General features: G+C 31.8%; 1 protein-coding gene across 3 annotated transcripts; it reads right to left on the reverse strand.

The window, feature by feature from the left end:
- Positions 1-6,896: 6,896 nt before the first annotated feature.
- Positions 6,897-11,347, reverse strand: LOC120261167 (serine/threonine-protein kinase AFC2). 3 transcript variants are annotated; one of them, XM_039268924.1, is made up of 12 exons: positions 11,172-11,347; positions 9,997-10,189; positions 9,377-9,403; positions 9,000-9,153; positions 8,863-8,911; positions 8,656-8,770; positions 8,280-8,371; positions 7,959-8,115; positions 7,815-7,879; positions 7,632-7,729; positions 7,436-7,538; positions 6,897-7,316 (listed from the first exon to the last, which is right to left on the reverse strand). In XM_039268924.1, the coding sequence occupies exons 1-12, from the start codon at positions 11,268-11,270 to the stop codon at positions 7,170-7,172; spliced, it is 1,299 nt and encodes a 432-aa protein (XP_039124858.1). In that variant the 5' UTR covers positions 11,271-11,347; the 3' UTR covers positions 6,897-7,169. The 3 variants fall into 3 exon arrangements, with proteins under 3 accessions (XP_039124858.1, XP_039124859.1, XP_039124860.1); XM_039268925.1 differs by lacking the exon at positions 9,997-10,189 and having other exon boundaries at positions 11,172-11,310; XM_039268926.1 differs by lacking the exons at positions 8,656-8,770; positions 8,863-8,911; positions 9,377-9,403; positions 9,997-10,189; positions 11,172-11,347 and having other exon boundaries at positions 9,000-9,142.
- Positions 11,348-13,289: the final 1,942 nt, after the last annotated feature.

The following is a 13,289-nucleotide window of genomic DNA, read 5'->3' on the forward strand; positions in this document are numbered from 1 at the left end:
TGAGTTGAGTTCCAAACAATTAATTGAAAACATTTTCCATTATGTAAAAATTCTAATCATTATTTTTAAACTAGACTTTAGGAGACACAATCCATTATAATATGTTTTAATGAGTTAATGTAGTTTTTTTTTTTTGCTGCAATCAATCATTCATCATCCAAATCCATGAACTCCAGCACATTGTTTGTAAAAAAGATACCAAACTTTCAATCAAATTAAAATTTGCAAAAAGAAATTGAATACCAATTGATACCAATTAAACTCAATTTATCTTATTGATTGGTAAATGACACTAATTTGTGGCTCGTTGAACTCAATTTAGCCATTTTGTTTTGAATTTCACTCTGATATATCTTGGAAGCACCTCTTCCATTGTTTTGAATTTCACTCTGATATTATTTAGCCATTGAAGTTTCTGTCATTAAATGGAAGCTTGTGTCTAAATTGGCAAGCGAGACATTTCCAATTGAAGGGGTTCAATCTTAGGAATTGAGGGTGGATGTCAAATGGAGCTGAGATATCACACTGTCAAGGTGATATTCTTTTCATCAAGTAGGTTTTCCTTTTTGTGGACCCAAGATGCTGCCGTTGACAACCTGATTTTGTTATTACTTCTTTCAATTTAGTGACATATGCTTTATCATATGATTGCTGAGTTTTACTATTATACATAGGTGGTCTTGGCAACTGGAACAGAGTAATTTGGTGAAGACATTTTGGGCTAAAGTAGGAGAGTAGCTGAAAGATTTCAAACATCATCAGGTAATTGTTGAAATTAGTCCTATTGAAAAGAGTCACACCTAAGAAATATGAATGAGTAACAGAACCTCGTTGATATAAACTATCAAAATTAAAATCATTGTTCATCTAAATAATCTTATTCTAATTATATTTGTTTGTCACTCATCTAATAGAAATTCTGTGTATTATAATAATAATAATTATTATATGTGTAGTGTTTAGCAGTATATATAAACAACTCCAACAATGAATGAATGGTTATCTCATTAGAATTCAAATTATAGATTTTGTACATAACTCAAGTATTGAGTAGAATCTCTACAAATTTAAAATAAAAAATAAAAAAGGCATACCGCTTGCTTGTCCTTTCTTCTTTATTGTTTCTACTCGAATTTCCCCCACACACACACACACACACAAAATAGAGCAAATCCACATCTCATTCTTTTCTTCCCAATTCTTATCTACAAGCTGAAAAACAAGGACTACAAAAGAAGAAGAAGAAGAAGAAGAAAAAAAAAAAGAAGACTATTCCTGTCAGCAGGAATTAAGATTCTGGTTATGTAAGCTAATGATGAATTAGCTAACATCAAATATTATAATCAAAGTCAATAGGCTAAGAGCAAACCCTCTATGTGTACAACTTAAATGGTTAGGGTTAGGTTAAGTTAAGCTTGAGTGATGCTTATCAAAAAGACTTAAGACCTACCTACACATTAAAAATACAAGGTTGTCATTCAAGTGAAACAGTAGCCACTTTTAGCAAGCATGAAATTTTCTGCTTCATTTCTTTCTTTTTTATTTTATTTTATTTTAAATTATTGATTTGCCACTTACATACTTTGATTGGGATAAGTAGGCATGACTCATTACATATAAAAAGCTTAATTTGTTCATTTCTAGATGAACCTTGGCCTGGTTCTATTTTTGGGCTCTTTTCTAAGTTTCTGGCCCTTGATTTGTGCCAAACTGCTTAGCTGTAGCAGGATCATCACCAGATCAATCCTATTAATCCTTTCAAGTGGTTGATCATTCATTCTTGTTATACCAGAGATGCATGCTTGCATGCGTCGCTTCTCAATGAAAACAACTGAAAGAAATGATTTGTATAATATACAAGTCATGTGTGAAAAAAATGAAGTATGTACTAAAACATATTCTCAACAATTAGGACCATGTGGCAAGTTGCAAGATGCACTAACATTTTATCTTAACAAGCATCATTATGATGGTCACAGTATCTGCAAACTCTTTTTGGTGATACAATCCCTTGTTTTTGGGGAAACTTTAGGGCTACCAAATTATGTCTATCAATGTGATAATTAGACTAGAAGCGAGGGAAAAGAGAAGGAAATATGTTCGTTGGAATGGTTATTTTTCTCAATGGGACTGTGGTGTTCTAAGTGTTCACAATATTTGTGATTTCTGTTAAATACTTAAGAAAAATTGAGCCGGCCTTTTGTGTATAATTTAATCTCATAGCTAAAAGTAAGAGCTTAATGATAAATTGAAATTTGACATGACAAAATCTTCTAGCATCCATTGAATCTTCTTTCAATTTGTCACAAAAGATCCTCATGGTAATCACTGTAATGGTTTTATGAATCTATCTAATTTGTAATGGTTTTATGACCTGCAAAAGGAAGCTTATTTTCTTTATTAAATTTAAAGCTTGTGACGCAACTACAGTATCATTTCATTGTCTTGATTTCCATATAAATTCTAGGATTTAAGTAAGAATCCTATGCTTAAAAAAATTTAAAAACAAACCTAGTTTGTCTAGAGTTTATGGGTGGCTAGAGAAATCAGTTGTCAAACTCCAAATAGTAGAATGGAACTAAACAAGGTTGTTCAGCAGATTGTCACATTAGGACAAGATGGTACACCGTCAGCTAAATTACAATAAAAAAAGTGATTAGAGAAGAGATTAGACAGGTTCTTATAGATGTAGATCCTATTCTAAACACACAGTGTACAACCTTGATTGCTCACTTCAATCATATTGGATGTTTATCAAGTAGGAGAGTGACAATGCATGTTTGCATGTGACTGAATGTTTTCCTTTCATCATTGATGCATGATATGGTTGGTGAGAATTGAGGAATGCACCCTTACCTGCACTTCTATCAAATTGTATTGATGGACCTGGAGTAAGTTTGGGTCTTATTTGATAGTTTATATTTTGGATAAATCTTTTTGCTGAACAGAATTTTGTTCAGGCCCCTATGCATGCCAGAAACTCATTTCTACTTTCATCTTTCCCCTTTTGATAGCTTGTGAGCATTATTTCGTGTTATCTGTTAAGCACCAGCAAGAGTGTGTTTTTAGTTTTATAGTGTTTAACTGTATCATTTTTTCCATTTTATTGTAGACAAAGAAAAACATGCGGAGATTAAAGTTGAAGGATATCTAGATGGTCCAATCTGACCATGCTGCAAAAAATGCAAGTGGATGTGCTGCTGGTGCTACAAAATCTGCTTCATCACCTGGCATTACTCCACATAGCTCGATTCCATCAGTTAATGTTGATTCTACAAGGTCTACTCCATTACCTGACGTTACTCCACATAGGGGACTTGATTGCACTCATTCAAAGAGTAGAGGGATTGAGAGAACTAAATTGAAGTAGGAGGAATAAAAGGGAAAATTGAAATAAGTACATTGACTAACATTGGGTTTTGTACCGATTTCTTACACTATGAAGTCATTGATTATGTTGACAATGACATTGTAAATAGTTATAGGGATAATACACATTAATGAAAAGAGCTTTGTACCTAAAATATTAAATTAAACGTGTATGAATTAAGTTGTTCTTAATTTATTTTTAAATTTTAAATTTTAAGTTTTTAACTATCAATTAAAAAATAAAAACAAATGAAAAAAAAAAATTGTTTTGGTTGATATTTTATTTAGTCTTTCATAAAAATTTGGTTTAAATGTTGTTAAATGTTGTGTTTTAAATATGGAATCAAGAATTGTTTTGGTTGATATATTATGTATTTGATTTTAAAAATTAATTCAATATTTAACGTATTTTATATTATATTTTTTAATTATTTATTTATTAAATTCAGTTCGATCCGGTTCAACCACGGACAGACCTCTTGACCCTTGAACCTTGGCCTTCTCCGGCTCAAAGGTCAGATCCGATTCTGACTACCTAGGCCTCCACACACTTGTCCATATATAGAAAGCACTACATAAGGTATGAATAAGCATGGCAATATAACAAAAACCCAATGAGCTTTATTGAAGGAATTGATAAACTATTGTAAAAAGGGATGAGAGTCCTACCAAAGCACATCAATCAAAATGATTGCAAAGGGAAAAATGAGTGTATCAGGTGCTTTTTTTAGCATGACAAAGAAAGGCATCTTCATTGTAGCTGATTTGAATGTAGGCTAGAAATAAACCAAACCCTTTCACTCTATCCATCACATCACCAACCACAGTAACAAAACTTCAATGAACCAAAATTAAAACAGATGTAACATATACAACAAGACAAACAGGCCAAATTAGAGATTCTAGATCTTAGGTAGTGTTTGGATTGAGGGAGTGATCCCCAAGGCATGGGGATTACTCCCACTTTTGGTGCATACCCATGTTTGGGTATGCACCAATAGGATTGGGGGATGGGAATGAGGGGGAGCTTCATCCCCTCAAAACCCATATTGCTCATGTTTGGGGGGCATGAGCATTTCTTCCATTTTTTGCCTTTTTAATTACCAATATACCCTTAATAAATAAAAAAATTATTTCTATAATACACCCCATACATGTTATAATTAAATCATTTTTTAATTAAATACATCCTATAATTAAATTAATTTATATCATTAAAATATTTAATTAGTATAATTAAATAAAAATAATTTTAAACATTTATTAATCATAATTAAATCATAATTAAAATAGACTTCAAAATTTTTTTTAGGAAAGTAGAAATTTTGTCCATTTTAATTATCATGAAACCGTAGTTAAAATATATATTTAATTAAATATTTAATCATAAAAATTAAATTGGATAATAGTTAAATGGATTAATTATGTTAATAATTATAATAAAACATATAATAATTAAATTAGACTTTATTTAAAATATTTAATTATAATAATAAAAATGAATAATTTTGTTTAAATTATTTTATAAATTAAAAAATTAATTATTCTTAAATATAATTAACTTTGGTACTATACTATGTAATATTATTCATTTACATTAAAGGATATAAAAGTAATTTTACATGATTTCTCTTTCTTACTTTTTTTTTTTATTCCCACTTTTTATTCCTTCCAACCAAACATTATCTTTATTCCTATCCTTATACTTTTATTCTCATCCCCAATCCCCATCCACCACTCTCATTCTCATTCCCATGCCTATTCCGTGAACCAAACGGAGGGTTAGTTCATCCATAGAAAGGGAATGGTGGAAGAGATAGGCATACCTGACCAGAGAAGCACTAGAGAAGGCGGCATAAGAGTGTGGAGGAACTCTAGCTTCGTAGATGGGACCTTCACCCAAGATAGTTAAGGGTTGCCGGAGTTGAGATGGTAGAGGTTGGCCGGAGTTTTTCACAATTAGGCAGCAGTTGCTTACTATTAGGGATTTTAGATGGATTGGATTGGATTCGGATCCAAAAAAAAGGGATCCAAATCCTTTTTACTTATTTTAGTAGTATTATTCACTTTTTCTAGTTTGTCAGGAAATTTTTAATAATAAACAAAAGTACTTGAACACCAAATGGTGGAGTACCAGCTGTCAATTAGTTTAAAGTTTTCTAAATGTGGAAATAAATGGACTTAAAAAGTATACTTTATATTAAAGAGATTGAAGGGGTTGAATTTACATAATAGATAAACTATTTTGATATTTTGACAAAAAAAATTATCTTCTCTTCATTATAAGGGAATTGAAATATTGAATATTGTAGATATTTTTATTTTCTTCATTTTTACAAATTTATTGCAATTCTTTTTTCAATATTTATTTTGAAATCTGACTTTTATTTAACTAATTAGTTTATAATATTTACTAGTTTCTAAACACCATGATGTGTTAATGCTTTTATTTGGATGACATGTGGAGTAATTAGCACTTTATGAGTTATTGATTTTTATAAATTTATGACAAGTTCATGTTGATTTATTTGGATCATTTATATATTTCTTATATTAATAAATATTCAGTAATTTATTATTTTTTATTTATATAAAAATTTTGTACAGTTATTTTAAAAAAAAATTATGAAGATCTATTTATTAAAATTGTCTAAGATTATTTTTACAATTATTTGAAACAAATCAGTATTAATTTGGTAAAAATATAGATTAATTTATTCTAATTTAAATCTTAAATGGTACACGTTTAATTGGTTTGGGACGGCTTGGGACTTTATATGGAATTTACCATAAATTTTTTATAGATATGTGGGTGAAAATTTTAAATTAGTGGATTTGAGAATCGTATTTTTTTCTCTGAGGATGTATACCTGCATTAGCATGTATAGCCTTGTTAATAATACCATTACATCTAAGAATCATCACTATGACATTTGTAAAGAACATGTAACAAGTACATAATCCGTAAGTATCTGCATACAATTCCCTTTTTTAAAAAAAAAAATATATATATATATATATATACGAATAATTTTTTTAAACAACAATTATAAATTATGCTTGAACATAAATAGGCCCTTGGCCTATTGCAAGATACCTGTCCTTTTTTTAAAACGTTCACGCAAGATACCTATCCTTGACTTGTTCTTTTTAACTCAGGCGGTTGTGGTTTTTGTACAAAAAATTGAGTCGGCTCTAGGCTTCTAGCAGCATGCTAATAACTATTTTCAATAATCCCATTTTTGACCCATTTCTCACTTCCGTAGGCAATTTTGTCTCATGAAACCGATTTTAATGCTTTAATTAAAAACATATAATACTTAAAAATAGTTGATGACATAAGGTCTTTTGCATTTCTATAACATGCATTTAATTTGCAAAAAATTCACTGCAATATAAAAAAATTATGTAAACATTTTTTGCTGCCCACACCCAATCACAGATAACTTAGCTATGACGGTTAAATCACAATTTCGAACACTTCTATTAGATGTATCAACAAAGAAAAACAATTCAGAGAGACAGCAGACCATTACAAAAGCAGAAAATTGCTTATCTATTTTGTAGACAGGTTTAAATACTTGAATAAAATTCTCCAATTTACACTGTACACGTATTGTAACCACTCTGCAAATGAACAGAGATTGCAGGTAAGTGTGCGGCGAAGAGGTAAATTTTTATACTTCTAACACATTGGGTTAGGATATAATTGGAACACCTGCAGGGGCCGATACATGATTTAATACAGTTGGTGAACATGTAATTGATGGCGCTTGTCACAGTGAATGATACTTTTGATTCTATGACCTCCCATGGTATCTTGAAAAAAATGGATGCCCAAGTGCTTCATGAGCTGTCAATCTATCAGAAGGATCATACTTAAGAAGTCCTTGCAACAGATGAATAAGTTCCCCTGCTGAATGATCCACATGCTGCATCACCAGGTTCTGCAAGATGGAATTTCATGAAAACGCTCAGGAAACACAAAATGCACTTAAGGGTTGTACCCATATACCAGCTCAAATGGGTAGAAAAAACATACATATTATCTTCCTGATTAAAATACCTGTAGGCGGGGCAGTTTTAGAACAGCTTTAATGCTTTCCCTGGATGTAGCACCTTGTGGCCAATTGAGCCGACCTCTTCTTATGTATTTCTCCGCATGTCGACTGGAAAATGTACCACAAATATTAATGGGTAAGTTTAGAAGAGAGACCTATAAATGGATACCAGAACTTGTTCACTTATTCAATTGCACTTACTCTGCTCTCTTTAGAATATGTTGAGGGAGGGGACCCAACACCCTCTCCATCATACCCAGGTGCTCCAAGTTCTCATGCGTCTGAAACAATGCTTCACCCTGGTGGAGGTTTATATGATTGACATTTGGGATTAGTTATTTAACCTAAAGCAACCCAAAACAAATGCAGATGGTGATTACAAACCGAACAAAGTTCCACCAAGATACAACCAACACTCCAAATATCACATGGGTAGCTCCATCCAAGCCCTAATGAAAATTGCAAGAAGTTTCCTGAGAAGAACCTTGAAAGATAAAAATTTAATTATATATCAAAAGAGCAACATACCCAAGATAACCTCAGGGGCCCGATAATGTCTAGTAGAGACAATATATGTATGATCTTGATGATCGTAAGTTGTGCTACCAAAATCAATTACTTTGATTGCACTCGATTTTGGTAATCTTTTACTATAGGAACCATCCTTTGGTGATCGAGAAGAAACCTGGGCAACATCATTACCAGCAAGAAATGAAGTCTATCAAGGAGGGAAAACTCTGAGAAAATCTAACCAACGAGTTGATGGTTTCATAAACTAAGGTTTTGACAAATTCTCAATAGTGCACAAGATTGGGCAGATAATCAGAAGTGGAAAAGAGTAGTTAATACCTTGTAATCAGGTACTTTTATGTACTCTGAAGAAACCAGAAGTATGTTCTCAGGCTTCAAATCAGTATGAATAAGTCGCAAATCATGCATAACTGCACAGTATAAATTAGCAGTGTTATAACCACACCAAAACAACACAACATATTCAACTGAAGATATAAATAAATAAGCAAACCAAGAGGTGAGATAAAATCTATATATATATATATATAATACTCTTAACAGCCATCATAATCATGTAACAAAATTAGAACATAAACCTTACAGAGTAGCAGATGAGTTTTAAACTACTACAGCAATCCGCTGGAGAAAATCTCAGAATAAACAAACAAAAATAATGCTTAATGAATAAACTTGTAAAGTACTGTCTACACACATGCAACACATTCCAACAGTTGTCTTCCAAGCTCGCGAACTAGATCAATGGGAAATGGTCGATAATTGTTTTTGCGTAGAAAATCGTATAAACTTGGTCCAAGCTTCTCAAAGACCTGTTGAGATCATTTAAATTCATTGTTGAACCCAAAAGGCATTTGGGTAATTGGGAAATTCATACAAATCAACTGCATATTTGCATACTTACAATACAGATATGGTTACGATAGTCAAACCAGTTCCGTATTTGCACACAACTGCAAAACACACCGGCTCACATATAGAACCCTGAAAGCTACTAGAATCCTATCTAAAATTAGAAAAAATAACTTCGGGGAGACTTACCGAGCGCCATTTTTATCGTGCTTCCCAAGCTGTTGAAGCATATCAATCTCTATCATAGCAGCTTCACGATACTTCTTAATGCCACGGACAATTTTAATCGCCACCATCTCTCTTCGTTCCCTGTCCCAGCATTCCAAAACTTGGCCAAAAGTACCTAACCAAATTGATAAAAAAAAGTAAATAATAATAAGCAAAGCCCAAATAAAAAGCAGCAGAAAGACAAGAAATGACCCAAACTCAGACAAGATGTAGGTGCATCCTGATCAAACAAAAAGTACCAGAGGAAAATACAGAGATGTGTTACAACAGTAAAACAAAATTTCTCAAGGAGCAATTATACCATTAATATAGAAACCTTCAAGAGAGATAATACTAACCTTCACCCATCTTGCTGTGAATCTTGTCTGCAATTGATAAGAAAAAGAAAATTGTGAGAAGACTGCACAAGACTAAACTCCAAACCACAAAGAAAAGAACACTTGAGAAACCAAATAGCAACTTTACATGAAATTAACAGTTACAAAAAAAAAAAGAACTACTAATAGGGCGAGTTTTCAAATGAATACAGGATTTTACTCCTATGGAAAATATAGGACTTCAAACTACAGCATAGATGAGAAAAGAGAATACATTAAACAGGAAAAAGAGCGGCAATGTATATGGAATATCTGAAGGAAAAAAGTAAAAAGTAAAAAGAAACTCATGTGGGAGAAAGCAAGCATCAACAGCAACAAAATAAGAATGAAGAAATTAAGATGACATTGGCACTTCATTAACTATCAATTACTTAGCATCCATAGAGAATAGAACAGCTACTTAGTAGACCCCAGAAAGCACAAAAAACACAAGTAAAACCAATTCAAATTAAACAATTAAATAAACTGAGTTCATAATCCTCTTTTCATGAAGATTTTAAAGTGAGCAAAAAATAATAAAGCCGACAAAACCAAACACAAGATGAATAAAACTTTTAACAATTGTGATCAAGTGTAATTACAGCGTGAAGTTAAATTTTCTCCAAGCGCAAACATGTAATGGCCATCTTTATCATCTTCTCTCCAAGGAGGGGAAGCATTTCGAGCCACTTCCTTAGCATATAAAGGAGAACAAGTAAGGTCCGAAGGTGCCCCCGATGATACAAAGCTTGTCACATCTCCAACTTCTTGCCCACAAAACATTCCTACTTGAGCCTACACATAGCCATCCATTTATTTTTTTGATGCTAAAGAAATATAAGCATGATCTTTAACCCCTCGTTAGTTTTAAACCTTTCCAACCACAACTAAAAAAACAACTAGAAATTGAATCCATGACCTTGCTAAAAGAAATATGATTCATAAAAGTGGACAAAGCAAACAAGCATACACATAGTTTCATATTTGAAGTGAAACTGGTATCTCTAGGATTGACTTATCTGTCAATAATCTACAAAACTTCCTCATATATTGAGGCTCTGCACCAAAACTGGTCCACACATGAATGAAAGAATGCAGATCTTTAATCGATCAACTCCACCAAACACTAAAATTTAAAAAATATATTGAGGTTCTATTTCTGAAAACAGTCATTCAGTTTTCCCTTAAAATGAATAGGTTTAATAAACAAAAATCCCCCTAACAAGTTCAAATACATTCACCATAGCAGGAAAACAAATATATATATGTATATATATATATACATAGCTTTTGTTCCTCAAGCTTAATAGATCCGAAAAGGTAAAAGAACAAGAAGGAATTAAATTTTCTAACCAAAGAAAACACATCAGAAGTAACCACTGATGACAGTTCAGAAGGGTTGAAAACACGAAAAACTAACTAAATCAAAACAGGATTGCTTCAAAAAAATCTCTAAAAAGCGCATATATAGAGATTTAAAAAACCAAATTTATCGACCACAAAGATTTGTCTCCTTTTTCTTTGCTAATTAAAAAATTGAATTAAAAATTGTCAAAAATAGATGAATCTACGCAACCTTTCCTATCATACGCACAAGATCCAAAACATAAAAGAAAAAATTTAATCCATATCCGAATTAACATACATAAACAACCCATACCTGATTGAAAATAATAGATCTACATAAAAATCCACCAGATTTAGTAGATCGGACAGAGAAAAAAACAAAACTTGATGAAAATAAAAAAAATAAAAAAGGATCGAGAAAAACAATTACCTTAGGAGCCTCAGGAACGTCCCAGCCTAACCTGGCCCTCTTTCGGGGGCGCCGATCCATGTGAGCGTGAGGATACTCAGCTAAAAGCTCCATCTCCATGATCCAAAAAGAAAGAAATGAACGAGAAATTGAGGACGAAACCCTAACCCTAAAAGGACGAGGAGCGGCATCCGAGAAGCGGCGAATATGCCCTATTTGTAGCCACAAAAAAGTCTTGACTCCGAGTTTAACTCGGGTTAAATCTTGACTCAAGTTGGGTTCGTCCTCGAGATCGGCATCGTTGACATGAGAACATACATCAAACGGTGGGAGTCAGGGCCTTATACTATTGAGCCCTCGACGAGTTCTATGGTTTTGGGTAGTATCAGCTTTTGGGCCGTAGATTTTTTGGCCCATTAGAAGGGATGGTTCACATTCACAATCAAACCCTCTAAATCATTTTTACATAAATACCCCTGAGAATACTAAAAGGAAAATTTGAGACAAGGGTTCTTATTAAACCAAATAATTAAATTGTGTTCTTAAAAGGACTTTGTATGATTTTATGATTTTTATCTCGTCAACTTAACCACTTTAAAATTTTCTTTTTCCTTTTACAAAGACTCAAAAATTTGCATATATTTATTTGATAAACAAAATATTGTATTTATTTTTCAAGCACTATAGTTTTCAAATATAAGACTTGAATCCATGCTGAATTGTTGATTGATAGTAACATGATTTTTTTCATATGTCATATAACTTGAATAAAAATAAGTCTAATGTAAGGTACACGATTTACATGCTTGACGGAAAATGAGTGGATCCGTGACACCTACTATAGTGTAGTTTTATTGAAATATCCACCCGATCTCAAACATGTGAACTAAGCTTAAGCTCAAGCTCAATATTTGCAAGGTCAAACTTTATAGTAGTATAAAATTTAAAAACATTATTTAAAAGAAATATATATCAAAGTTATTTCACAATATAAAAATTTATTAAATTGGTGATTTAAAGTTAAACAAAGATAATGAGAACAAAAAAATTTATAACAATAAGAATATTTATAGCATACTAATATATTATTTTGGCAAGTGCAAACATATAAATTCTAGCATCAATTTTATGAGAATATCTTGAGAAACATTGGTATAATAATAATAATAATAATAATAATAATAATAATAATAATAATAATAATAATAATAATAATAATAATATCTCCACGATAATAGAAAACTTAATATTTTAATTTTAACAATAAAATTTTCAATAGTTTTGCATCTGAAGCTAAATATCATTTGTCCAACTTTAAGCTTATAAATATTCTAGAGGAAGAATTTTCTATTAGGTGGTGTTTATTTTGATGCATTTGGAGTTATATGTAACTCCAAATGCACCACTTTTTTATGTTCAGTTGTTTGTTTTGAGGGATTTATTTTTTTCTTTGACCAGCCAAATACCTTTGATCGGCCCAAAATCCCGAATTTGATTTTATGGCTGATTTGGCCATAAAACCAAATCTTGGGATTTTGAGAAACCTCACACGGGATCCTGAAAGAGCTCACAAGGAAAACCAAATCAACACAATCATCCTCTTTCCTTCACCTCCGTTTCAAAGGCTGACTGTCGAAGATCAAAGCCCTGACCCTCTCACCGGCTGATTGTCTAAGATCTATTCTCCCTCGAAGAAATTCTGCAGGTAAACTTTATAACAAGAATCCATAGTGTACACCAGTTCTATGGTTCTATTAGATTCTATTCACTGTTTTTTATTACCTAATTTTTCCAAAATGCTGCAATTAAATTAGGAGAAATATTTTTCATGAGTGCATTTAGGACCATATTTGCAGTATTTGTGAATCATTGGCTAATTTTTTTTTTCTTGGTTGGCCTTGTAATTTTCATGGCCTTTAAAACCCTTTGTGTGATTTTGATCTTAAATTATTTATTTGTTTGCTCAGTTAATACATGTTTTCAGAAGTTATTGAGTTTATATTGCTTTAGTTACATGTAGATTTACCCGAACAATGGGCGGTCTTTTCTATTTTTTTGGATCTTTGTTTTTTTAATGGAATTAGATTGATGGTTTTTTTAGAAAAAGGGATGATGATTTAGTGATGTATATGATATATT

The sequence above is a fragment of the Dioscorea cayenensis genome, chromosome 5 (assembly GCF_009730915.1).
Source record: "Dioscorea cayenensis subsp. rotundata cultivar TDr96_F1 chromosome 5, TDr96_F1_v2_PseudoChromosome.rev07_lg8_w22 25.fasta, whole genome shotgun sequence".
Lineage (NCBI taxonomy): Eukaryota > Viridiplantae > Streptophyta > Magnoliopsida > Dioscoreales > Dioscoreaceae > Dioscorea > Dioscorea cayenensis.

Bases quoted from the DNA above. Each gene is read 5' to 3' on its own strand.
- LOC120261167 (XM_039268924.1), bottom strand. From the start codon at position 11,270: ATGGAGATGGAGCTTTTAGCTGAGTATCCTCACGCTCACATGGATCGG. The intron at 7,880-7,958 runs GTATGTTGCTCT...AATTTTCATTAG, and splicing joins GGCCCCTGAGGTTATCTTGG to GGCTTGGATGGAGCTACCCA. The intron at 7,317-7,435 runs GTATTTTAATCA...TCCATCTTGCAG, and splicing joins TAAAACTGCCCCGCCTACAG to AACCTGGTGATGCAGCATGT.